The 25,750-nt window shown below is 54.3% G+C and overlaps 1 protein-coding gene across 6 annotated transcripts; it reads left to right on the forward strand.

The window, feature by feature from the left end:
- On the forward strand, positions 1-25,750 carry SEC14L2 (SEC14 like lipid binding 2). 6 transcript variants are annotated; one of them, XM_069557248.1, is made up of 12 exons: positions 1-1,948; positions 4,086-4,161; positions 8,958-9,001; positions 9,349-9,408; positions 9,949-10,137; positions 13,355-13,450; positions 13,588-13,648; positions 14,057-14,140; positions 18,019-18,125; positions 18,213-18,352; positions 18,500-18,669; positions 24,161-25,750. In XM_069557248.1, the coding sequence occupies exons 1-12, from the start codon at positions 1,895-1,897 to the stop codon at positions 24,289-24,291; spliced, it is 1,212 nt and encodes a 403-aa protein (XP_069413349.1). In that variant the 5' UTR covers positions 1-1,894; the 3' UTR covers positions 24,292-25,750. The 6 variants fall into 6 exon arrangements, with proteins under 6 accessions (XP_069413349.1, XP_069413350.1, XP_069413352.1 ...); XM_069557249.1 differs by lacking the exon at positions 24,161-25,750 and adding an exon at positions 23,581-23,713 and having other exon boundaries at positions 1,756-1,948; XM_069557250.1 differs by lacking the exon at positions 1-1,948 and adding an exon at positions 2,009-2,242.

Raw genomic sequence — 25,750 nt, forward strand, 5'->3', positions numbered from 1 at the left:
ATTGCAAGGCAGAGTCTCAACCACTGGACTGCCAGGGAAGTCCCCCACCCCAGGTTTTTAGGGCCCAGTCCAATGTTGCTTCCTCCATGAAGACTTTGAGGATGCTTCCAACCCAAAGTCAGGCACTTGCTGGCTCTCTTTGGGACATTTATCTCGTCCTCGTATTCTAGTTCCTTAAGGGAGCCTGAGTATTAGTGATCCATGGCCCAGAAGATAGGCTCAAGTGCTAGACATCAGGGTGTGCGTGTGTGCGTGCTAAGTCACTTCAATTTTGTCAGAGTCTGTGCAACCCTATGGACCATCGCCCGCCAGGCTCTTCTGTCCATGGGATTCTCCAGCAAGAATACTGGAGTGGGCCGCCATGCCCTCCTGCAGGGAATCTTCCTGATGCAGGGATCGAACCTGGGACTCTGGTGTCTTCTGCACTGGCAGGCAGGTTCTCTACCACTACCGCCTCTATTGCCTGTGTGTCATTTTGGGGAGTGCAGGATGGCACCCTACTCATTTCAGCATCCCCAGAACAGCACCAGGGCCTGGCATGCAGTAGGGGGAAAGAATGGCTGTGGCATGTGACCCGCTGCTACCCTGGCGGTAGGGTTAGTGTGGGGGAGGGGGAACCCGGGCAGAGAGGGAGGTCTGGTGAGCTTGGAAAGTAGGAATGGCTTCAGTGCATGGGGAGGGGACACGGCAGGATGGTCAGATGGCTTCTGTCCCACAAGTCAGGCTTGCAACTACCGGGGGAACCCACAGCTCTGGCCTCTGGGTGTGGGTGGGGGAAGCAGATAAGCTTTCACTGGGCCATCGGCTTTCACTGTCGCTTCCTCCATGTCCACCCTGTATCCCCACCCCGAGGCCAAAGCCTGGCCAGGCAGGCATCAAAGGCAGGCTGAGTAGAGAGGACGAGGGCGGTGGTCACAGAGGGGACCCCTGGGCTAAGCACTGCGCTCAGGGCATTATGTACGTTAGCTGGCTTTATCCTCTCCTGCTGACCCGAGGTCCAGATCATCCGAATCCATTTAGTGAACGAAGAGGCTTGGATTCAGAGGTGAACTTGCTCCCCGAAGTCTCATAAAAAGAAGGGGAAGATTTAGGATTCAAACCCAAGATCTGATTCCCAGAGAGGAAGCACTCCTCCATGCCAGCGGAGGGTGCCAGCACCTTGTGAGCCTCTCGGAGACCTGAGAAGGTCAGGAGCAGAGGACAGTGCCCTGGGTGGGGAGATGAGGTCTGGGCTTCCCTACCCTTCAGACTGCCTGCCCCACAGCAGGAAGCAGAAAGGCTGTTAACTCCTGCAAGGCCCCCAGTTGGGTTGGCAGCAGTGGCCCCAAATCCATGGCAGGACAGGAGGCGGGCAAGGACCCCAGAGAGAAAAAGCCACTGTCCTGGAGGTGATGGCTAGTCTTAGGGGACCTGGCCCCCCGAGACAAGGGCATCAGGCAAGCTCCCTCCCGGGTTGGCGGGAGAAGTCTGGCACCCTGGGGACCTGATCTTACAAGAAATCATTAGATAGTACTCAGATGCGGTCACAGGGCCCAGAGAGCTCAGGTGTCTCCTCCAAGGTCACACCGAGAGCTAAAGGTAAATTTGGGACTGCAACCCAGACTTCCTGCCCCACTGCGGTCCACCGGCCTCGGCCCCGGGTGGGCACTCGCGCGCACCCTTCCCGCCCAGGTCTCCGCTTCAGGAGGGCGGAGGGGACCCGCCTCGGAGGCTCCCGCGCCCGGCGCATCGCTCCCTACTCCGCCCCTTGGGATTCTTTAAGAGGCGGGGCTTGGCCGCCACACGCGGCCCGGGCAAAAGGCTGGGACTCGACTCCGGCGGCGGCGGCGGCGGCGGAGAACGCGTCGGTGCTCCATCTGCTGCGGCAACCGCCGCGCCCCGAGCCTGAGCCACGATGAGCGGCAGGGTCGGCGACCTGAGCCCCAAGCAGAAGGAGGCGCTGGCCAAGGTGAGCCTCGCCCCGGCTCGGGCGCCGATGGCCGGCTCCGCCTCCGGCGGCGGCGGGGGCCCGGGGAAGGGGCCGGGCGGGGGGCGAGCGCGCGTCCGCGGGCGGCCGGCGGAGGGAGCGGCGGCCGCCGCGCCGAGCTGCCCACGGCCGCCGACCCCGCGCTCCCTGGCTCCCTCCGCCGGCCGAGGGGACCCCGGGGAAGTTTGGCCGCCCCGGCCCCATCCCCGGGCGAGTGCTCGGCGCTGCCACCTGGGAAAGAAGTGGTTGCTGGGGAGCCCACGGAGCCAGCTGGAGGTGGGGGCACAAAGGCAACGCTGATCCGCAGGCACTGGCAGCCGGGCCCCGGGGGCAGGGGCAGGGCCCCAGGTTCCCTTCCATTTCCGGGAGGCTTTCCTCTGGCAGAGAGGGGCAGTGAGTGGCACATGGAAGGGGCCTCCTCCCGAGGGCTCCTTGGGAGACTTGGATGGTTTCTGCTCTGGCCCCGAGACTGTCTGCGACCTTGGGCACAAGCGGTCCTTCTCTGCTCCTCCTTGAGGGAAGATATTGAGGAGTTTGCACCTGCTGGTGCAAAGCCCGGGATCCTACCAGGGCCAGACTGAGTTGGGGTTAGTTTGAGCTGAGACCAGCTCCTCACCCTTCACCCCAACTCCCCTGTCCTGCCACCCAGCCCCCCGCCCCCCCCCCCCGTCCCTCCGCCCCCCGCGCCGGCTGGGGACTCCGGCTGATGCTTTTCAGGAGGCAAGGAGGTAAGCCAGGCTTTGCCTTGGTGCCTGGGCAGAGGAAGGGAACAGCAGTTTCGGAGCCCCACCCTCTCCCACCAGCTGCCCTTGGGGAGGGGAGAGAGGGCCATTCTTGGGACCGACTGGGTCCAGCCTTAAGGGCTGGAGGCTCCACAGCTGGGCACTTTTCCACTGCTGAGAAACTGGGGGAGGAGGGTTGGCAGGTGCCTCCTGCCAGTAATAGTGGGGCCGCGGCATCAGCCCCATGAAGGTGTTGCCACGGGCCGGGCCTCCCCATCCCAGGAGGCTAGGGGGTAGGGAGGTTTCAGATATTACTGCTGACCTGCAGGGGAAACCAGGCAGAGAAGGGATTAGGTGGTGATTAAGCTAGGAACCGGGGGCTGGGGAGGGTCCTTGGTAAGGGGTGGCGGCACGCCAGAGTCCCTGGGGTTCTGGGAGCTGTCTGGGGGCTGGGATGGTTTCAGTCCCCGGCTGACCCCAGCAAGGGGCAGAGGTGGTGGGTCCTCATTGGTTCCTCTGTGGCTGCCCCATAGGTCAGTGACTGGGAGCAGGAGGCCTGGGGACAGAACAGGACGAGGGGGCGTGCTCACAGGGTTGAGAGAGGTGGGACGTGGGCGTGGCCATCCTTGGGGTCACTGTCCAGCTCTTGTTTGGCCCTCGCTGCCCTTTCCCCCTTTGTGGCTTCTGCCTGGAACTGCTCCCTCCACCCGGATTCCTGCCTCTGGAGTCCTTCAAGCTCAAATGCCATTATTATATGAAGTCATATGAGACCACCCCCCGCTTCCTGGCCCCAGTCAGAATCTAACTCTACCCTCTGCCCCCAGCAGGTTGCTCAGCATTCCATCGCTAAAGGGGGAGACCATGGTGGACAGAGTGCCTGCTCTGGCCTGGGACAGACTGGGGGGTTTGCTTACCAGCTCTGCTGATTACTAGCTGTTGACCTTGGGGCCGTCACTTAACCTCTCTGGGATCTAATTCCTTCCTCTGTAAAATGGGAGCAGTTATAACCTCTAGGGACTCTGAGTGAAGCGTGAATCAGTGCCAAGTTCAGTGCTGGGTGCACCAGAAATGCTTGGTAAACAGATGCCTACGGTGGCACACCCCAGGCTGTCTGCTGTGACAGTTATCTAGGGACATGTCTGCCCATCGGCCATGAAGGAGTGCGTAAGTGCCTGCGGTCAGGCCGGGGCGGTGTCGTACTTCCTGCCCACCTCCTCCTGCTACCTACCTCCCACCAGCACAACCCACACAGGGTCCCGAGCCGCCCAGGTGCTCAGCCTGTGTCTGCAGAGTTGCCCTGTACTGAGCAGAGGCCCAGCGAAAGCCTCTATGGAGAGCCCCGGGCAGAGGGTGGTCAGGGTGGGACCTTCCGCTCACCTAGCTGCCTCTCGATTCAGTTTCGGGAGAATGTCCAGGATGTGCTGCCCGCCCTGCCGAATCCAGATGACTATTTTCTCCTGCGCTGGCTCCGAGGTGAGGGGAGAGGGGCTGCAGGAGGGAGGCTGGGCGAGATGCTTGCTCTGGGTCACAGAAATGGCACCCTCTGGGAACCCTGCCCCTGGCGTGCTCAGAATCTGGAGGACTCAGCCTTTAGAACCAAAAGGGTTCTTGGCTATTAGATAATTTCAGCTCTCCTGTTGGATAGTATTGGGTAGATAATGACACTGAGGCTCAGAGAGGTGGAGGTCACTTGCCCCAGGTCGCACAGTGCTGAGCTGCAGGCAGAGGACCAGAGCCCAGGTCGGCTGGCTCCCAGCCCTGTGCCCTCTCTGTCCGCTGGATGAACACACTCTGCCGATGGATGTGGGGAGGCAGGTTGAGGAAACGCCGAGAAAGGCCCCACGCTGGTGGGAAGTTGGAGGCAGAGCCAAGTTCGGAACCAGAGTCTTGGCCATGGGAACGGCAGGCCGCCTGCTGCCAGAGGTTCGCGTGTCATGAGGGAGGGGCAGAGTGTGTGGGGAAATACCATGGGTGGCATTCAGCCTGACTTAGGTTTACAAAACTCCCCTCAAGCCACCGTCTGGTTCCAAAGCCCTGAGATCTCTTCTGGCTCTGCCTGGCCTGTACCTGGGCCAGGGGTGAACCTCCTCCTCAGCTCCTGTGTGGGAGAGCGGGACGAGATCGGGTGTCCCGCCCGCTGCAGGGTGGGACATGTGGTGCTGTGCAGGCGGTGGGGAAATGTACACGTTTCCACTAGCTTTGGAGTCCAGCTCAACCCCACGCTGCAACTCCTGAAAGCTTTTCTTTCTTTTCCTCTTCTGTGATTCAAGTCAGGTGCCACCCTCTCTCTCAATTCTTGTGACATATTTTTCTTTTTCTGCCTTTGTAGAAATTTTATCGCCAGACATAGAAATAATAGAGAACATTTCTCTGGGTTATTTTAGCGGAGATTAAATCGGGACCCAGAATCATGGTGGTTTAGTTGCTAAGTCGTGTTCGACTCTTGTGACCCCACGGACTACAGCCCGCCAGGCTCCTCTGTCCATGGGATTCTCCAGGCAAGAATACTGGAGTGGGGATACAGAGTCATAGCCCCCAGTATTAAAGTTAAGTCCTGGCCGATTAGTTGTTCATAGACACAGGCACATACATCCCCTACGAGTCTTGGGACAGGCGGAGAGACATGTTTTTCTGTTTCAGTCCAAGAACTGAATAGCTGGGGCACTCTGGAGAGGCTGCTGGCAGGCCTCCCCGCCCCGGACAAGTGCCATCAGGAGAGCCCCCTGTGCTTCAGAAAGTGCCCCTTGCCCTCCCCCGCAAAAAAGCTGTGAACCGCCCCCTACCTGCGCCCACTCAGACGGGGTGGGGGCCAGCGAGGGGGGGTGGCAGTGGAGTCAGTCCAGAGTGGGAGGATATTCTGGCCCAGCCTTTACTGAAGGGCTGCAGCTAGAAGGGGGCGGGTGGGGAGAGTGGGCCGGCAGCCTTTACTGAAGGGCCAGCTGCTCGAGGATCAGACACACCTCCCAGCTACCTTGAGGGGCGGAGATTGTGGTTTCAGAGAGCCGTTGAGGTGAACAGCATCGCAGCTCTCTTTTATCTAAGAGAAGCCAGCAGCTGGTTTCCCAGGCACCCCAACCCCCCAGTCCTGGGACAGCTCCTGTCCCTCTCTTTGCAGAAATAGAGGAGTGCAGTCATCCTCAGTTGCCAGATGAGAAAACTGAGGCTCAGAGAGGGGAGGGCGCTTACCTGAGGGCACACGGAAAACGTGAAGCAGAATCAGGGCAGCAACCCCAGCCCCTGGTCCCCAGGCCAGCACCCTCTTGGGCCAGCCCTCCTCTCTGCCCGGCCAAGCTCAAGCTCCGCCTCTTCAAACGCAGGACGCATCTCCTCTGCACATCATTCGTGCCCCACATTTTCCTGGGCAGGAGCTCAGGCCTGGTCAGACTCTACTGTGAATTTCAACTAGGGTTTTTTTGTCCCCTTGTTTTTCTTTTCCTTTTTGGCTGTGCTGTGCAGCATGCAAGGATCTCAGTTCCCTGACCAGTAATCGAACCCGAGCCCTTGGCAGTGAAAGCTCAGAGTCCTAATCACTGGACTGCCAGGGAATTCCCCCCCCACCCCACCTTTTTTAAAAAAACCTTTTTTCTTTCTCCTTTTCATTCTAAAGAAAACATTTGCAAGGCCCCTGCCAGCCAGATGTCTTTCTCTAACCTTAGGTGTGAGAGGGCTTCCCCGCCAGGGCTCAGCTTTCTGCTGGCCCTCAGACCCTCACACATCACTCTCTCCCCTGCCACCCACCCTCCCCTCCCCAGTTCTGGGCACCTAGTGAGGAGGAGGGTCAGATGGCAAGATAAAACCAGGAGGTGGAGGAAACCTGTGAGCCCGGCAGGGCAGGGCTGAGCCTCCTTGTTTCCCAGGACTAGGAAGGGATGAAATAAGAACCTAGGACTCCGGCTCCCAGGCCCATCTTTCTGGCAGTGCCCTAAGCCATGCCCTGAGCTGCCCCCTGACCAGGGAGCAGAAGCCCCGGGGAGGCCTCAGGCCCGTACTGCCAGAGGCAGTGGCAGCCTGGGGAGGGCCCTCAAAGACCCTGAATATTGGGCCTGAGCCACTAAGGGTTAACTGGAGAGCTTCACTGGGATAAGGGGCTCACAAGTCACTACCACTCCTGTTCCCCAGGAAGATGACTTCACAGTTGGGGGTTCCCTCCCTTGCCTGGAGGATTCCCACTTTTGGGTCCGACTGCATCCCCCCGTCATGACAGCGTGGTGCCTTGTGTCTTCCAAGTGCTTTTTAGCTCATTGGGTGATTCGGCCAGAGATGCTGCGATATCTTGTCCAAGGTCAAACAGGAAGAAGGCGGAAGGGCTGAGATGCAAACCCAGATCGTATTCCTCTGATAGCTGCCCACCCCCTACTGCCATGACGGCACGTGTAAGGGGACCACGAGCGGGAACTTCCCCAGAGCCAAGGCTGCTCATTTCTGCAGGCGCATGTCTGGCCCAAGTGACGGGCGTGGCTTTGGGCATATCTCTTGTTGCATCCTTTGGGTGCAGGAGAGTGGACTGTGTTTCAGGGCAGCAGAGTCAGGGAATGTGCCCGGCCGCTCCCGGAGAGCAGCGATTAAGGGGCCGGTGGCGGTCCAGAGGGCAGCCTGTCTGGCCCAGGTCCCGGGGCTGTCAGCAGATCTGAATGTCGATGTGACCCACAGAGGACATCGAGCTGGGAGGGGCAGTTCATAGGCCACATGGCAAAATTGCTCACAGTGTGGCTCTCAGAAGCTCTTTAAGAAATGCAACGTGGCTGACCATAACAAGATGAAATCTGATAGGGAGAGATCCAGAAAACCGCCTCTCAGCCTGTGGGATAGAGGCTTCTCAGTAGCCCAGGTGAAAAGGATTTGGGGGTTTCAGTTGACAGGAAGCTTCGCTTGAGTTAAGTACCTGGCCTCTTGCTGAGGAAGTTCTTAGGCTTAATTGGAGAAGGGTAGGTAACGCCTGTGCTCTGGCCCACACACACTAGGAGAGGCGCTGGGAAACTGGAAAACCTCCAAAGGGAAGTGGATGGACTTGACACCAAGCTGTGCCAGATGGTTAAAGGATCCATGATGGGCAGCATGTTGGCAGGCGGAGATTCAGGATGGCAGAACAGAATTTGCTTGGAAGGGTTGTCACGTGGCTGAGGAAGTTCCCCCTCCTCTCTGAGGGTCTCTGCAGAAGGGTCTCTGCTCAAAACAACAGTGAGGGCCAAGTGCATGTGGCTGCCCGGATTGTCTGGGAGCAGGTGGCCTTGGTGGGCAGAGAGGGGTTTATGTTGAACCGTGAGCAGGATAGCATGTCGAGGTTTGTGCGTGAGATAGAGTTGACCCAGTTCAGTTCAGTTCAGTCATTCAGTCGTGTCCGACTCTTTGTGACCCCATGGACTGCAGCACACCAGGCTTCCCTGTCCATCACCAACTCCCCGAGCTTGCTCAAGCTCATGTCCATTGAATCAATGATGCCATTCAACCATCTCATCCTTTGTCATCCCTTTCTCCTCCTGCCCTCAGTCTTTCTCAGCATCAGGGTCTTTTCCAGTGAGTCAGTTCTTCTCATCAGGTGGCCAAAGTATCGGAGCTTCAGCTTCAGCAGCAGTCTTTCCAATGAATATTCAGGTCTGATCGCCTTTAGGATAGACTGGTTGGATCTCCTTGCTGTCCAAGGGACTCTCAAGAGTCTTCTCCAACAGCACAGTTCAAAAGCATCAGTTCTTCAGTGCTGAACCGTTGACCCAGGGGAACTCTGATTCTGAAACTTTCTGGGAATCCTGGGAGGAGGAGGGTCTTCTGTCCCCATGGGGTATGCGTGGGTCTTTTGATGACTGGAGGCTCATCACCACCACCCCCATCCTACTGGAATGGACTGCCAGTCCTGCCCCATATTACTGGGCAGCTGTGTTCATCTTTGAACCCAAGGTCAAGTTCTTACCACTGAGTGTTAGACCCTGCGGGAGATTAGCTTTTTGGAAGGAGAAGGCTAAATGATAAGGGAGTCCAGGGTTCACTTTTCCTGAGAGGAGATAAGATTCTTCACTTGATTGCATCCACTAGGAGAGAACTCTTCTGACCCTCAACTTGCAGGGCTGCTCCCATCTGCCCTGAGCCTTGACCTGCTCTCCCTGCAAGCCCAGGGGTCGAGGCGCTCCCCAAACCCTCAGTGAATGTCCTCACGCCACCTCCGCATGCGGGGTGATCTAAGAGTCCCCCGGGCCCCAGCACAGGAGCAGGACAGTCTCTCGGTCTTCAGTGCCCAGGCTACTGGCCTAACCGTTGTTCACGTTTCCCTGTTGCAGCAAGAAACTTCAACCTGCAGAAATCCGAGGCCATGCTCCGGAAGGTGAGGCCCATTTGTTTCTTCCATTCCTGCCCCGTCGGAATCACACCGTTCCTGGACTTCTGTCCAGCCCTCCCACCCTGATCACAGCCTGTACTGTCTTATCCTGAGAGACAAAGTGCAGTCCCTTCCCGAGAAGCAGAGCTTTCATAGTTCTGGGCCAACCAAGAATTACAGTCTGTGCTGCTGAGACCTTGGAGAGAGGCTCCGCCTTCTCTTCCTGCCAGTGGCTTTCTCTTGACTTACCTGTGGCCCGTGGTCTGCTCGCGCTGTCACCGTTGCCAGATGCCTATTACAGGCGGCCCTCTCCCCTGGCCCACGTTTTTAAAGTCCCAATTATGTGTTTGCAGCACGTGGAGTTCCGGAAGCAAAAGGACATTGACAACATCATGAGCTGGCAGCCTCCAGAGGTGAGGACACATTATCCCGCCCCACCCCATGTGAGGAGGCCGGTTACAGCCATAGCCTGTATCTTGCGTCCACGGGGCTGGGACCCTCAGACGAAAGGTCTGACGAGGCTGAAAGCTGACCGATGGCTCAGCGTGTGAAGAATCCGCCTGCACTGCAGGCGACAAAAGGAGACTCGGGTTCTGTCCCTGGGTGGGGCAGATCCGCTGGAGGAGGAAATGGCAGCCGCCTCCAGTATTCTTGCATGGAGAATGCCATGGACAGAGGAGCCTGGTGAGCTATAGTCCATGGGTTGCGAAGAGTGGGACACACCTGAGGGACTGCTGTAGGACAGTACAGTTCCCCACGTGAGGGCTGTTAGGGCCACAGTCCTGGGACCGGGGGCCTGGGGCCTTCAGAGGAAGGGTCTGAAGATGCCGAGTCACTGAATGAGTTTCCACTGGCACCCAGGGGAGGATGAACCCAGAGGAAGGCCCTGGACACGGGGAAGGGGTGGCTGCCCTGGGCCTGCTGACCAGGCGGCCCCCTCTGTCTTGGCCCAGGTGGTCCAGCAGTACCTGTCAGGGGGCATGTGCGGCTACGACTTGGAAGGCTCCCCCATCTGGTACGACATCATTGGTCCCCTGGACGCCAAGGGCCTGCTCCTCTCGGCCAGCAAGCAGGACTTGTTCAAGACCAAGATGCGGGACTGCGAGCTGCTGCTGCAGGAATGTGTCCGCCAGAGCGAAAAGGTGGGGGCCAGCATGGCCGCAGAGGGGTTTGCCCGGTGGAGTCAGTCACGCCGGAGCGGGGATGTCACCTGTGGCGTGAAGCACAGCCTCAGGGCTCAGGCCCTGATGTGTGGATTTCATTGACCAGTGAAATTACAGAGTTTTAGGGACTGACCTGTGTTGCCAGATTTCACTTTTTTCCCAAGGAAGGACTGAGAAAACACTTAGCAGCTATTATTGCCATAATTAAGCCCCAAACTATAGGGAGGGTGTTGTCTCAGAACAGAGGGTAGAACTTCAGGACTTGCCTGGCAGTCCAGTGGTTAAGACTCCCTGCTTCTACTTCAGGGGGTGGGGGTTCGATCCCTGGTCAGGGAAGTTCAGCATGGTGCAGTGAGGGAAAAAAAAGAGACAGTCCTTTTATTTATTTTTCTTTCTTTCTCACTTTTTAAATTATGAAAGTATGGTGATACATTTACAGGAGACTTGGAAAGTACAGAACAAAGTCACCTACAGTTTCACTGTATATTGCAATTATTGTTGTAAGGAGATAAATTAAGATTTTTAGTTAGAATTTCAATATCAGTTCAGTTCAGTTCAGTCGCTCAGTCGTGCCCAGCTCTTTGTGACCCCATGAATCGCAGCATACCAGGCCTCCCTGTCCATCACCAACTCCCGGAGTTCACTCAGACTCACGTCCATTGAGTCAGTGATGCCATCCAGCCATCTCATCCTCGGTCGTCCCCTTCTCCTCCTGCCCCCAATCCTTCCCAGCATCAGAGTCTTCCAATGAGTCAACTCTTCGCATGAGGTGGCCAAAGTACTGGAGTTTCAGCTTTAGCATCATTCCTTCCAAAGAAATCCCAGGGCTGATCTCCTTCAGAATGGACTGGTTGGATCTCCTTACAGTCCAAGGGACTCTCAGGAGTCTTCTCCAACACCACAGTTCAAACGCATCAATTCTTCGGCTCTCAGCCTTCTTCACAGTCCAACTCTCACATCCATACATGACCACAGGAAAAACCATAACCTTGACTAGACGGACCTTTGTTGACAAATTAATGTCTCTGCTTTTGAATATGCTATCTATGTTGGTCATAACTTTCCTTCCAAGGAGTATGCGTCTTTTAATTTCATGGCTGCAGTCACCATCTGCAGTGATTTTGGAGCCCCCCAAAATAAAGTCTGACACTGTTTCCACTGTTTCCCCATCTATTTCCCATGAAATGATGGGACCAGATGCCATGATCTTCGTTTTCTGAATGTTAAGCTTTAAGCCAACTTTTTCGCTCTCCTCTTTCACTTTCATCAAGAGGCTTTTTAGCTCCTCTTCACTTCTGCCATAAGGGTGGTGTCATCTGCATATCTGAGGTTATTGATATTTCTCCCGGCAATCTTGATTCCAGCTTGTGTTTCTTCTAGTCCAGCGTTTCTCATGATGTACTCTGCATATAAGTTAAATAAGCGGGGTGACAATATACAGCCTTGACGTACTCCTTTTCCTATTTGAAACCAGTCTGTTGTTCCATGTCCAGTTCTAACTGTTGCTTCCTGACCTGCATACAGATTTCTCAAGAGGCAGGTCAGGTGCTCTGGTATTCCCATCTCTTTCAGAATTGTCCACAGTTTATTGTGATCTACACAGTCAAAGGCTTTGGCATAGACAATAAAGCAGAAATAGATATTTTTCTGGAACTCTCTTGCTTTTTCCATGATCCAGTGGATGTTGGCAATTTGATCTCTGGTTCCTCTGCCTTTTCTAAACCCAGCTTGAACATCAGGAAGTTCACAGTTCACGTACTGCTGAAGCCTGGCTTGGAGAATTTTGAGCATTACTTTACTAGCATGTGAGATGAGTGCAATTGTGCGGTAGTATGAGCATTCTTTGGCATTGCCTTTCTTTGGGATTGGAATGAAAACTGACCTTTTCCAGTCCTGTGGCCACTGCTGAGTTTTCCAAATTTGCTGCCATATTGAGTGCAGCACTTTCACAGCATCATCTTTCAGGATTTGAAATAACTCCACTGGAATTCCATCACCTCCACTAGCTTTGTTCGTAGTGATGCTTTCTAAGGCCCACTTGACTTCACCTTCCAGGATGTCTGGCTCTAGATGAGTGCTCACACCATCGTGATTATCTGGGTCGTGAAGATCTTCAATATCAGACTCTTCAAAAACTAATAGAATGAATAGAAAAGTAGAAGGATATGGGTGAAGTGGATGGTTTAGTCGCTAAGTCGCATCCGACTCTTGCGATCCCATAGGCTGCAGCCGCCAGGCTCCTCTGCCCATGGGATTCTCCAGGCAAGAATACTGGAGTGGGGCGCCATTGCCTTCTCCGCTGGTCTCTTAACACTGTGGAATTATGTTAGAAATCAATATCAAAAAAGATTTGGAAATAACCCACATATTTTCAGGTGCAATGTGACCTTCATCATGAGAGATCTTTGACTCAGCCATTGAAAGAAGAGGCAGTCCTTTAAACTGAGTGAAGTTCAGCCTTGTAAAAACATTCTATGTTATCGTTGCTTTTCTCCTGTTGCCCTGGGCACCAGTGGAGTCTTTGTCGGGACCACCCTATCCTTGGACGATTATCTGGGTGCCGCTGGTGTCTGTGAGCTCAGATTCTGTGCTCGTCTAACTCAATTCAGACAGAGAGAAGGACAGCTGACTCTCTTATGGGAAAAAGACTGAAGAGCAAGCTGGGGCCGCCACGGTCTTCTCTCTTCCCCTCCTCCTCAGCTGTTGTAAACATGCAGTCAAACGATGTGATAGGTTTGGGGACATTCCAACAGTGTCATCCACAGTCACTGAGCACCTAGTGTGTGCCGAGGCGTGGAGAGAGGCGTTAGATGGGGATGCCCCTTTAGGGCTCCCGTTGGCCAGAGAGCATCCGTGCCTGCAAGCTACGTGGCCGCGTGGAGCGCAGAGGAAAGGGGGCAGCCACCAGGTCAAACTGCAGAACAGAAGGGGCCTCAGATGTCATCTCCATCTACCCAGTCATTTACTGGACGAGAGCAGGGCGATCTAGACGGGAAGGGGCCCTTGTCTAGGCCACAGTTCTGGCCTGGGGGTAATTATCTTGATTTGGAAAACTCTAGGTCTGGCCCTGCCCAGATCTGGTTGCAGTGTGGGTGCAAGGCACAATCAGTGTCTCCCCTGAACCAGGCTGGCCTTCGGTGTGTGTTTCTGGGGGCGGGGCCGCGTGATGTGACTTTCTGCTCTTGTGCCCCTGCAGATGGGGAAGAAGATAGAGACCACCACCCTGATCTATGACTGCGAGGGCCTGGGTCTCAAGCATCTCTGGAAGCCAGCCGTGGAGGCCTATGGAGAGGTGAGGGCCAGGGCTGGGGTGGGGTGGGAGGGTGAGAGATCGGGGTGCTCGGAGGCCCTGTGCAGTGGGGGAGGCTGGAGGAAGCAGAGCCTCTCTCCTTGGCACAGAGTTCTGAGCCTGCTGAATTCTTTCCACAGTTTCTTTGCATGTTTGAGGAAAATTATCCCGAAACGCTGAAGCGTCTTTTTATTGTTAAAGGTAACTTGGGAACTACCTGTGATGAAGTCAAATGGAAAGGAGGGGCCAAAAATGGTCCTGGGACAAATTCGGGGGAGAATAAAATCAGAATGAGCCAAAGGTTGGGTGGTGGTCTTGGGACACGTTTCAAAGACTGACCTGTGCCTGCGCAGACGGCTTCATAATTGGCACAGTTTTCAGTGTTTACGTCCTTGGAGCCTCCCAGCCTGGTGAGGAAGTTGGAGTATTCCCCCCGGTACAGACGGGCCAGCCGAACCTCACACAGGCGGCCTACGTGGGCTCCAGGGTCCCGGGAGCGCATGGCCCGACGCTGGGGGCCGTGATGGACGTGGTTAGGGATGCGGGGGGTCCTCACGAGGCCATGGTTAGGGATGCTTTGGGGCTCACATGGCCTGGTCTCCATTGCAGCCCCCAAGCTGTTCCCTGTGGCCTACAATCTCGTCAAACCCTTCCTGAGTGAGGACACTCGTAAGAAGATCCAGGTCCTGGGAGGTGAGTAGCCCAGACTCTCTGAGCCCTGGCTGCGTGGCAGCAGCCCCGCCAGGGATGGCGTCGCAGGGAAGGCCTGAGCCGCCAGGGCCAAGGCTCCCTCTTCTGGCTGGGGCGCAGTGGGACCCCGGGAGCAGGCTGGGCCCTGGCAAGGGGCTTCTTCCTCTCTGTTTTCATGAGAACTCTTCCTGTAACACTCTGGGGAAAATCAAAGGCGAATGAAATGCCAGCCCTCATTCTCAGTGAGCTTGCAATGAAACAGGAGAGGGCCCTTTAAGAGAAAGCTGGGACACAAGCTGGAAGAGGCTCTGGACGCGGCCGAGCAGGGGGTCCCAGGAGCAGAGCTGGCCGCATTGCACGGGCGCCTGCTGTGTGCCCGGCCCTGGACTCGGTAGGTGTCAAGGCCACAGAAGGAAGACAGAGTCCCTTAAAGAGCTGGTGGTCTCTCGAGAAAGGGAGACACAAACAGCTGTATCAAGCGTGAGCATGCGTGTGTGCTGAACTGTGTCTAACTCTGTGAGACCCCATGAACCACAGCCCACCAGGCTCCTCTGTCCGTGGGATTCTCCAGGCAAGAATACTGGAGTGGGTTGCCACTTCCTTGTCCAGGGGATCTTCCCAACCCAGGGATTGAATCCACATCTCCTGCCTCTCTGGCATTGGCAGGTGGATTCTTTACCGCTGAGCCACCTGGGTAAAACCGCAGCAGTGTATGACGTTACATGTAAAAGGGAGGGGTCCATGGGAACACTGAGTGGGGCACTCAGCCCACCCAGCCTGGGTAGGGGGCGATGCCTCCCTTGGCGGCAAGCTATGGAGTGAGTCGGGTGGCTGGATAAAGCGAGGCAGCAGGCCGTTGGGCAGAGAGAAGGGCACTTAGCAAAGACTTTGTACACTGTGGCAAGGGTGGTTATAGCGTGCACCACAGGGTGTGGCAAGAGATAATATAGGGAGGGAGCCGGGTGCCAGGAGCTGGGTGGCAGAGAACCCAGGGCACTGTGCTGGGAAGCTGGGTCTGACTGCAGGCTCCTGGGCACTGGAGAGGAGTCTGATCAGGGGGCGGGGTAGGTGCCAAGATCTGATTCTCTGTTGATTGTGAGGGACGAGATACCATTTTTGCACACCACAGCCAAAGTCCACATACCTGGAGTTGAAAGGCTGAGCAGGGCCGGGGGCAGTAGGGACAGAGAGGAGAGGATGGATTTCAGACTTCTGTAGGAGGTGGAACTCAATTGCCGGGAGGTAGGAAGGGAGAAAGATAAACCTGCAATAGCTCCCTGGGGTCTGGCACAAGTGACTGAGCATTGCAGTCCCTTCCACTGGGGAATAGTACAACCAGAAGGAAAAGCTCCAGGTTGAATTTGAGGAGACTGTGAGATGTACAGATGTTGGGGAGGCCTGGGCCTGAAGCCTAGGGGCAGACTCCAGTCAGGAGTTCTGGGACTTTTCAGAAAGAGGGTCAACCCTGAAGGAAATCAACCCTGAATATTCACTGGAAGGACTGATGTTAAAGCTCCAATACTCTGGCCATCTAATCCGAAGAGCTAACTCATTGGAAAAGACCCTGATGCTGGTAAAGATTGAAGTCAAAAGAAGGGGGTGACAGATGATGAGATGGTTAAATAGCATCACCGATCCAATGGACATGAACCTGAGCAAACTCTGGGAGATGGTGGAGGACAGGGAAGCCAGGTGTGCGGCAGTCCACGGGGTTGCAAAGAGTTGGACATGACATAGTGATGGAAGAACAACAAAGATAAAGGTAGATAAGACCTTGAGAAGGAGATGAGACTGCCCGCAGAACAGAGGGTGACGCGTGGTGTATGTCCAGGCTCGAGGGCAGGCAGAGAAAGAGGAGCCCGCCAGGGAGATGAAGAAGTGGTTGGCAGGGAAGCCGGTGGACGTCAGGGGCCAAGGGAAAGTCAAGAGGGAAGATGCTCGGAAATCAAGGCAGCCAGGGACAAGCAGGGGGCAAGTCTGGCTGGAGCATGACGTGGAGTGGTGGGAGAAAAGCCTTGAAAAACAGATCGGCTTCATGGGTGGCGTAAGGCTACCTGTAGAGTTGAATTTGCTGCTGCTGCTGCTGCTGCTAAAGCGCGTCAGTCGTGTCCGACTCTTTGCGACCCCATGGATGGCAGCCCACCAGGCTCCCACGACCCTGGGATTCTCCAGGCAAGAACACTGGAGTGGGTTGCCATTGCCTTCTCCAATGCGTGAAAGTGAAAAGTGAAAGTGAAGTCGCTCAGTCGTGTCTGACGCTTGGCGACCCCATAGACTGCAGCCCACCAGGCTCCTCTGTCCGTGGGATTTTTCCAGGCGAGAGTACTGGAGTGGGGTGCCATCACCATCTCCAGAGTTGAACCTGGGGAAAGGGGAATTCTGAAGGCTTCTGAATGCTCACCTTCAGGCACCACGTTGAACATGGAGGTTTTGCAAATGTGCTGAGGCCTGGGTGTGGCACAGAGCAGTCTGGAGGGCACAGGGCCGCTGGCTTTTGCTGCTGGCTCTGGCTCAATGAATGCTGTCCTTGTTGCCACAGTTCCTGTCTGTAAGATGGGAAGAATCCTCCTGGCCGGATTCCAGCCCTCCAGCTGAGCTGGGGGAAGAAGCAGTCTGAGCGAAAGGCTCTCGATGAGTTTTGGCTTTTCTGTGGCTGCCGCCCACCACACGTGTGAGCCCAGTTCGGTTTCCTGGCAGCAGGGCCGTGGAGGAGGTTCAGTATGTCTCCCACCCACGCCTGAAACCTTTCAATCGAACCCGCCTTGGGCAGGGAAGGCACGGATCGTCAACAGAGAGGAGGCAGAAATTCACCCTGGGCTGCAGCTTAGCACAGATGGAAGCACCCTGAGACAGGGCACATGTCCCTGGAGTCACTTGGTCACAAGTCTCTTGATCCCTGCAGGCTGGGAGCCCCTAGACTGTGCTCGTGGGTTTCCAGGCAGCACTGGCCACACAGGATGCTGCAGGTACCCTGTGACTCGGAGCTGCTGCCTGTGTCTGTAGTCAGCACAGAGAGGTTCCCAGGGTCAAAACACTGTCCTTTGGCTGACACTCGTTTAGGAATCTGAAATGGCAGAGAAGTGGATCTCAGCCTTGGTTGCACTTGAGGCCAACTCTTCTAGCCAGGAAAGGGTTTGATTACTAACATAAGAGAAAAAAAAAAAAAAACCCAAATCACCGGTTGCCAGACAGCCTAAACAAGAGCAGAAGTGAAAGTGTGTCTGGGGATAAAGCCAAGGGAGCTCTCTTAAGAGGTTAGTCTGCAGTGACGCGTTCATTCAGTCGTGACTGAGCACAGTGGGTGATGGGGCACAGGACCCCCGGTCGGGCCCTCACATCGGTCTAACCAGGGCAGAGCGCGTTGACGCGGGCCCTCTTGCCTGGCGCACATGCCGTGCCCTCTGCATGGAATGCCCTTCCTTTTCTTTGTTCCTTCCTGCTTGCACTTCAGACGTTTGTATCCCTTTCCTGGGAGTGATAATACGCTCTCCTAAGGATAGGGCACTTAACAGTTTAGGACAAACACCTCCTCGAGTGCTTAGTTCACTTCCCTCCCACCATGATCTTGCAAGGCGGCAGGAGGACGTAGGCTCAGAGCAGAGTGGCTTGCCTCAGGTTGACCAGCTGGCCAGAGGCCATGGGGACATGACTCTGCTCTAGTTTCCTGGTACAGCGTAGGGCAGTCCTCTGGGTGACAGCCCCTCTCGACCGCCCTGCAGAGCTGTGTGCATGTCCTGTGGTCCCAAGGCCCGTGCTTGGTGTGCGGGGGTGCACGGGTTTTGTTCTGCCTCTTGTGTGTAGACTGCCAGGGCTGTGATGAAATCCTGCCTAGTGCTGATCCTTTTTTTTTTTTTTCCCTCCTTCCTTCCCTTTCCTGCCAGCAAACTGGAAGGAGGTTTTGCTGAAATATATCAGCCCCGACCAGTTGCCTGTGGAGTACGGGGGCACCATGACTGACCCTGATGGAAATCCCAAATGTAAATCCAAGGTACGAGCTTCCCCGGGGGGACCGGAGGTGACCGGGGAGCGCCTGGCTCCAGTGCTTGTTCCAGCGCATTCCGTGCCCCGCTTCTAGATCAACTACGGGGGTGACATCCCCAAGAAGTATTACGTGCGGGACCGGGTGAAGCAGCAGTATGAGCACAGCGTGCAGATTTCCCGGGGCTCCTCCCACCAAGTGGAGTACGAGATCCTCTTCCCGGGCTGTGTCCTCAGGTAAGGGCCTGGGCCCTCCCGGGAGACTGGAGCCTGCCGCCCTTGGTGCCGGTCGGCAGGCTGGGGCGAGAGACGCCTCGGTGACAGGACCCTAGAGCGGGCACGTGTAGACGGAATCATGTCTGAGTGGGTGGTTGTCCCCTGCAGGTGGCAGTTCATGTCGGATGGTTCGGACATTGGTTTTGGGATTTTCCTGAAGACCAAGATGGGGGAACGGCAGCGGGCTGGGGAGATGAAGGAGGTGCTGCCCAACCAGAGGTACAACGCTCATCTGGTGCCCGAGGATGGGACCCTCACCTGCAGCGATCCTGGCATCTGTAAGTCTCTCAAAGCCCCTGCTCTAGCTGTCTGCCTGTGAGCTCCCTCTTTCTCCCTGGATTTAAGCTCACAGACGGTTAGCGCTAGAAGCAGAACTCCATCAGTTCCACCCTCTCTTGCATAAGTGAGGAAACCTAGGATGGAGGGGTGAGAGGGCAGGCTCAGGGTGACCCAGCTGGTTAACAGCAGGGTAGGACTCTGACCTGATGCTCCCAGGTAAAGGTGAGTCACAGTGCTAGGTGACTGCAAGGGTTCAGAACGCCTCCTCTCTGGTTCCAGGTCTCCCTGGGACTGTGACTGCCGCTATCAGACGTTTCCAGGGGATGCCCTTTCCCCAGACGTCAGAGAGGCAGAACAGGCTGGGCAGGTGCAGGGATCACAGGGTGAGCAGAACCCAGCCTAGACTCTGCTGAGCTTCACTCATCTCCAGCTTGATCAAAAAGTGACCACAGAACATGAACAGGAACTTTACTCGAGGAATAAAAATGGTAACTTGGCACGGGAACAGGTGCTTAACCTCACTTAGCTTTATAATATTGATCAAATTCCCTTTGACTCAGCAACTCTACATCTGAAAATTTATCCTACAGAAATATTTATACAAGGACACAAAGATATAGGTACACAGGTGTTCCTAGCAGTTTGGTATACTGACAGTAAGTTAAATGGCTTTATTAAATAAATTATGGTCCATAAATGGCAACCCACTCCAGTATTCTTGCCTGGAGAATCCCATGGACAGAGGAGCCTGGCGGGCTATAGTCCACGGGGTCGCAAAGAGTCGGACACAACTGAGCGACTTCACTTCATTTCACTTCATACAGTAGAATACAGTATCACATTAAAGAGAATAAAGTGACATATAAGATATCTGAAACTGAAAGTGAAGTCACTCAGTCGTGTCCGACTCTTTGCAACCCCATGGGAGCCTGTAGCCCACCAGGCTCCTCTGTTCATGGGATTTTCCAGGCAAGAGTGGGTTGCCATTTCCTTCTCCAGGGGATCTTCCCGACCCAGGGATTGAACCCAGGTCTCCTCCATTGCAGGCAGACTCTTAACATGTTAAAAAAAATAACGGATGAAACATTCCATATATGGTATATCCTCACTTTGACTAAAAAAAAAAAAAAGTCAAAAGAATTCTGCGGATTCTATGCTAACGCTAGTGGTGGTTATCTCTGGGAACTTAAAAAAACTTATAGAGAGCTTTTGTTTTTTCTATACTGGTTCTGCAAATACAGTTTATGTTACAAAGAACATGTACTATATTTCTAGGCAGAAAAGTCACACATACACACACAGAAAATCCCCCTCAAATCTCGTTTCCTCTCTGAGCCGAGGGGCCAGGCATGGAAAATCAGTAACAGTAAGGGCTTTGTCATCAAGCTGCAATAGACTTGACCACTGACTAGTCCTTAGGCCAGTGACTTGGCCTCCCTGAGCTTCAGTCCCGATTGCTACAATGGGGACCAGATTCTCTACCTCATGGGGACCCCTGCTGATGAAACGTGATCAGGTCTGTCCAGCACTTAGCATCATGCCTGCTGTACAGCACTCAGCACGCCCTGGCCACCATTGTTATTCATTAGGGCGAGACCCAGAGGAGATAGTGCCGGAGAGGGGAGAAGCCCCGCACCCTGTTTCCATGGCAGCACCACCTGTTCTGAACTAGTCCCACAGATGTCTCTGTCTCTGTACTTGTCCACACCACCGCCCCAAACCTCAGATCCTGTGTCCTCCCCCGCAGCCCAGGCAACCTCAGTCTCTACCGCCCCCTCCTCACAGATGCTCTGTGGTCTGGCTCCCCGGGGAGGAGAGCTGTGCTTGTTAGCGAGCTGCCGGGTCCTGAGGGAGAAGGCGGTATACCTTGTGCTGCAGCAGGCATCAGGTGTAGCGCCAGCCCAGACACTGTCGTCCTCGGGGCATAAAGCACTTTGTCCATGCAGGCCTGAGTTTCTTTATTTTAAAGGACAGGGAAGCTGAGGTATAGAGAGGTATACTGTCCCACAGTGTAGCGTGCGTAGACACCAAGAGTCAGATATAGGCAAGAAATGGGGCAGGATCTCGTGACCACAGTCTGCCCTAGAGACGGTCACATGACAGAGGAGAGAGCATGGTCCCCGACCCAGGAAGTCATTGGCCCAGGAGCAGAGCCCAGCCCATTTTCCATTACTGCCCACTGCCTCTCTGTAGTACCACGTAGGACCATGAACTCTTTAACATAATCAGGCTTAGGTTTGCAAATCCCAGATTTTAGTTCCTTGTGGATACGTTGTCAGATGGAGTGTTTACCTGCCTGCGGGGCCTTGACTGGGAGCTTTTTATCATCCGTTCTCAGGAGGCACAGAGCCCCAGCATCCATGCCCCCTGCCCAGGTTTAAAGACAGCGAGGTGAGGTCAGCTGTTGCCTGGGCCATGGCCGAGGTTAGAGCTGAGCCTATGAGAACCCAATGTTAGGTTACAAGCTCACCTGTGGGAGGTGATGCCTTGGGGGAACCAGGCAACCCTCTGTAAAGTAAGAGCATAACCACCCAGTGGAGAAATTACAGCTCTGAGTCCAATGGTAGGAGCCCATGAACCCTCCTGGGCTGTGCCGGTTATTTCCCAAGTATACTCAAAGTTTGCACTAATTCCACTTTGTTTTCCTCCCAACTAATATATCCTGAGGCCCTGAGTGTAGAGTACTTGTCTAGGAAAGAATAAGATTCAGAAAAAAAAAAAAAAAGATCTGAACTCTGTCTGCTGGGAGTGTGCAGTGTGGTCAGAGATCTGAAACGTAGGGAGGTTAAACAGCCCAGCTGGGCACCAGGGGACCTGGTTTCTGAGTCCAGCTTTTCAAGTAACCCTCCAGGTGTTTTGAGCAACTGCTTCTAAGTAATTAGATTTTGCTCTTTTTTCCCTTAAAATGAGGGGGGTAGGCTAGAGCAGGAGATCTTAATCGGGTCTGTGGCTCCCCAGAGCAGTGCTTTTAAATCTGAAAGACCAACCATCTCCCTTTTATAATAGTATCTAATGTCTCCCCTACTATCCTGAAATGAAATTCATACATATTATAACCCACCTACACACATAACTAAAAATGTAATACACTCTCCTATCTGGAATATAGGGCTTCCCTGGTGGCCCAGACATTAAAGAGAGACCGTCTGCAATGCAGTAGACCTGGGTTCGATCCCTGGGTTGGAAAGATCCCCTGGAGAAGAGAATGGCTACCCACTCCAGTATTCTTGCCTGGAGAATTCTACGGGCAGAGGAGCCTAGTGGGCTACAGTCTATGGGGTTGTATAGAATTGGACATGACTGAGCACCTAACACTGTCACTTTAATCTGGACTATAAAAGAGAAATTAAAGGACACTAATTGAGACTCTTTCACGAATGAGAGGGCACGGTTACCCCCAGCACCTCTCTTCAGAATGGTCACTTTCCTCCTGGGAACCACTGCCCCAAAAGGTCCATGATGGGCTCCGTGGGATCTGAAATTGTATGCTGTCAGATTCTCAAGGGGATCAGTTCCCCTACAAAAGTGAAGAAGCCCTAGCCTGGAGGATCTCTGGGGCCTCTACGAGTCCGTGAGTACATAATTAGTGTCAAAATGAACCACTGCAATTCATGACCTCCGCTCCCCTCAGGCCTGGGCCTAAGAACAGCCCTTGCCTTGTTTCTGAGGGCAGAATGTCATGCTAGGCAGAGTCGTCTCAGCCCTGGTGCTTGGTCCAAGGAGCTCAAAGACCTCTCCTCTAGCATGACTGACTCTGGCTGCTAAGGCTCTGTCATCCAGGGCAGAGAGGACGTTTCCTTCTTTCCGGAGGCACCATTGGTCCTGAAGAACTCTGGCACAGAGAGAAAATTGATGGCTGTTATTACTCAGCCCATACCATGAAGAAAAGGGTGGGTAGTATGTCTGCCCTTGGTCTAAACTACGCATTTTATCCAGGGTCAGAAAAGGGGAAGATTGCATCTCAGGATTAAATACACAGGGTATGTTTTGGCTGGGAAAAGTGAGAGAAGACAAGATGCAGAAAGAGCAGAGCTAGTGTTTTGTTTTCCCACCCTGTTCTCTGGAAGGGGTGTTTGACTGGAATGGAACAACTCAAAAAAAGACGGGTTAGATTAAAAGCAGTCTGTTCGTTGGCCAAGGCTTGGAAGCCTTCTCCGCCAACTGCATGCCCATTTTCTCTCTCCCAAGGAAATCACTAACAGGTCTTGTGAGTTATCCTACCAAATATTTTCCATCCCTTTAGGAGCATTACATGTCTCCATAATATACAGGACATGTGCCCACACATACACATTCATAGGAATTAACATCTGTCATTCAGTGTATATTTGATGGAGTTTTGACACTGTAAAACTTGTCAGTGTAGGTGGGCCAAATAACAAAGACAAAAAAGAAATTTTTTTTTGGTCATACTAACAAAAGGGGCTTCCCCAGTGGCTCAGCGGTAACAAATCCACCTGCAATGCAGGAGACATGGGTTCAGTCCCTGGGTTGGGAAGATCCCTTGGAGGAGGGCATGGCAGCCCACTCCAATAATCCTGCCTGGAGAATCCCATGGACTGAGGAGCCTGGTGGGCTACAGTCCATAGGGTCGCAGAGTTGGATATTAACAAAAATGTTGTAAACCGTCTACAGACTATTCTCCAGTTTGCTTTTTTGGCCTAAGGATATATCATCAACAGTTTCCCTGGTTAATTCTCATGAAGCTCACTTCCTCCTTTTTATCCAGTATAGTATTTCAATAAAAACTTTTAAAGCAGTTCTTCTTTGAACATTTTAGTTTTCCTCATCTTTTATGATTACAAATAGGGGTGCATTGAGCATCTTTGTCCACTTATCTTTCTGTGGGATAACTTTCTGGTTCAAAAAGTTTGCCTAAAAAAAAGGTTGCCTCTTTTACTTTTTTTCAGAAACTGAACAGGATTGGGCTTTCCAGGGCCCAAGTGAGGCAGCAGTGCAGACCAGAGGGAAATTCCAGCTCCATCCCTTCCTCACTGTGTGCATAGTGACTTCCTTTTTCTATAAAACAAAACTAATGTTGAACTCAAGAGTTATCATGAATAATATAGATTGCCAACCCTTTCCTGAGTCACAGGAATAGCCGTTGTTACCGTTACTATCACTATACCATTACTATTAAGTATTGCTGCTACTGACTCTGTTCCCCCCTTTCAAGACCCAGTTCACCTCTAACTCCTTTAAAAAGTCTTTCTCATGGTTTCAGTCGATAGGGCCCCCTCCTTCCAAGCTGTTAACAGATGTGACTGTCTCTGCCACTTACCTGGCACTTGGCATGTTCTTTTTTTTTTTTTTCCCTCTTCATGAACATCTTGTAACCCACCTAGACTGGGTTTCAGAAGGTTAAGGACCATTGCTAATGCCACCTTCATCCTCATTACCTTACCACACTGACTTGCTCAGTCAACAAAAATCGCTGTCTCTAAGCCCTGTGGGGACTGCCTGAATGTCTGTCTTTTTGCCTCCCCTCAGATGTCCTGCGGTTTGACAACACCTACAGTTTCATTCACGCAAAGAAGGTCAGTTTCACTGTGGAGGTCCTGCTTCCAGACAAAGCCTCAGAAGAGAAGATGCAACAGCTGGGGGCGGTCACCCCAAAGTAATGCCTCCCCCCCCAGGAGGCTTGGCTCCCTCAGTGTTTCCCCCTCAGTTTATGCCCCTTGTAATGGTCATTTCCCCAGCATTCAGACACCCAGAAAAACTGGGCTAGAAGGACCTTGGGGCTGGATCTGGGGAGCCTTCATTTGAGAATAAGAAAGACTGGGAGCGTAGCTGCAGTGGGTCTCCTTGCCTCTCATATTACTAAGGAGTCCCAGGGGTTGGGCACCGAGATAGTATCTGCCTTGTAAACTGTGCCAACTTCACCTGTCCAGTGTCAGCTGAGGCAGGAAGGCAGGTGCCATGGGGTGGCGGGGAAGAAATCAGGAAAAAGGGGAGAGATTGAGACCTAACACTTCAGGGAAGCCAGCTGCAGGGGGTGGGAACTTGCTCCCAAATGAACATGTAAATCTAGATGGTAATGAGGAATAGCAAGGTAGCCAGTTCCCAGAGTTGCGGTGGGGTTCTGAGGCTCTTCTGCCCTTTGTCTCCAAGGCTGGGCTCTTTTGGCTTTTCCCAGGTCTTGGAAAGTGGCCTGAATCAGCACAGATCTTCCCCTTTAAGGGTGAGAGGCAGGCCTCTCCCTCACCTCGAGGAATTCAGCAACCCCTGGGTCCCGCTGGCTGCCTCTTTGATTACTAATGATTGTCAGTGACTCAGAGCTTCCTGGGACGGTGTGCTTTGGTACCCAGCCACTGTCCTCCGATGAAAACAGAGCGCAGGGACGTCACCTCCCGAGATCCCAGCTCCGGGAAGGGCCAGAGAGGCTGGTGGTGGGTGCGAATTCTGAGGCTTCCACCCCTATTTTTAGAGCCGCCAGGCTTTCATCAAGTAACTCTCCATTTGAGCACCCCAGCCAAAACTGACAGATGGGATCGAGGCAGTGAGGGCGCTGAATCTCCCAGGGTGCCCGACAGCCCACTTCCTGACTGACCTGAGCGAGGCCTTAGCAGTCCCGTCTCTGGGAGGCACATGGTGGGTGCCGCGGGTTCTCGGTGCCTACTGGGGAGGCTTCCACGGCAGGGGCTCAGGGCAGCCACAGATGGCCTCGCGGGCCCCCACCCCCTCCGCCCACTGTGACGAGCAGGGATGGTCACGGTGGGTAGGGGGCGGTTAGGAGTGGCGGGTCGGCGACCAGGGGCTGCAGGCCACAGGCTCTGCGGGCAATCACGACCCTTAACGCAGTCCCTCGTCTTCCAAACGAAGGCCAGGCCCTGGGATGCACAGAGCCGGGGAAGGCTCACTGCCTGGGGCATTCCTTCCCCTCAGAAACCCAGGCCCTGGGCCAGCCTGGGGAGATGGTCTGGCCGAGCTGAGGGAGCAGGAGTAGGGCGGAGGCTGGCGCCGACAGGAGGCCCGAGGCCGCACAGGCCCCAGCCAGACCCCTCAGGAGGACATCCCGACCTTTGTTTACAACGCTCTGTTAGGAAAAGTAACCGATGAATAAAGAACGTTCAGCGCGCA

The sequence above is a fragment of the Ovis canadensis genome, chromosome 17 (genome assembly GCF_042477335.2).
Source record: "Ovis canadensis isolate MfBH-ARS-UI-01 breed Bighorn chromosome 17, ARS-UI_OviCan_v2, whole genome shotgun sequence".
NCBI classification, from domain to species: domain Eukaryota; kingdom Metazoa; phylum Chordata; class Mammalia; order Artiodactyla; family Bovidae; genus Ovis; species Ovis canadensis.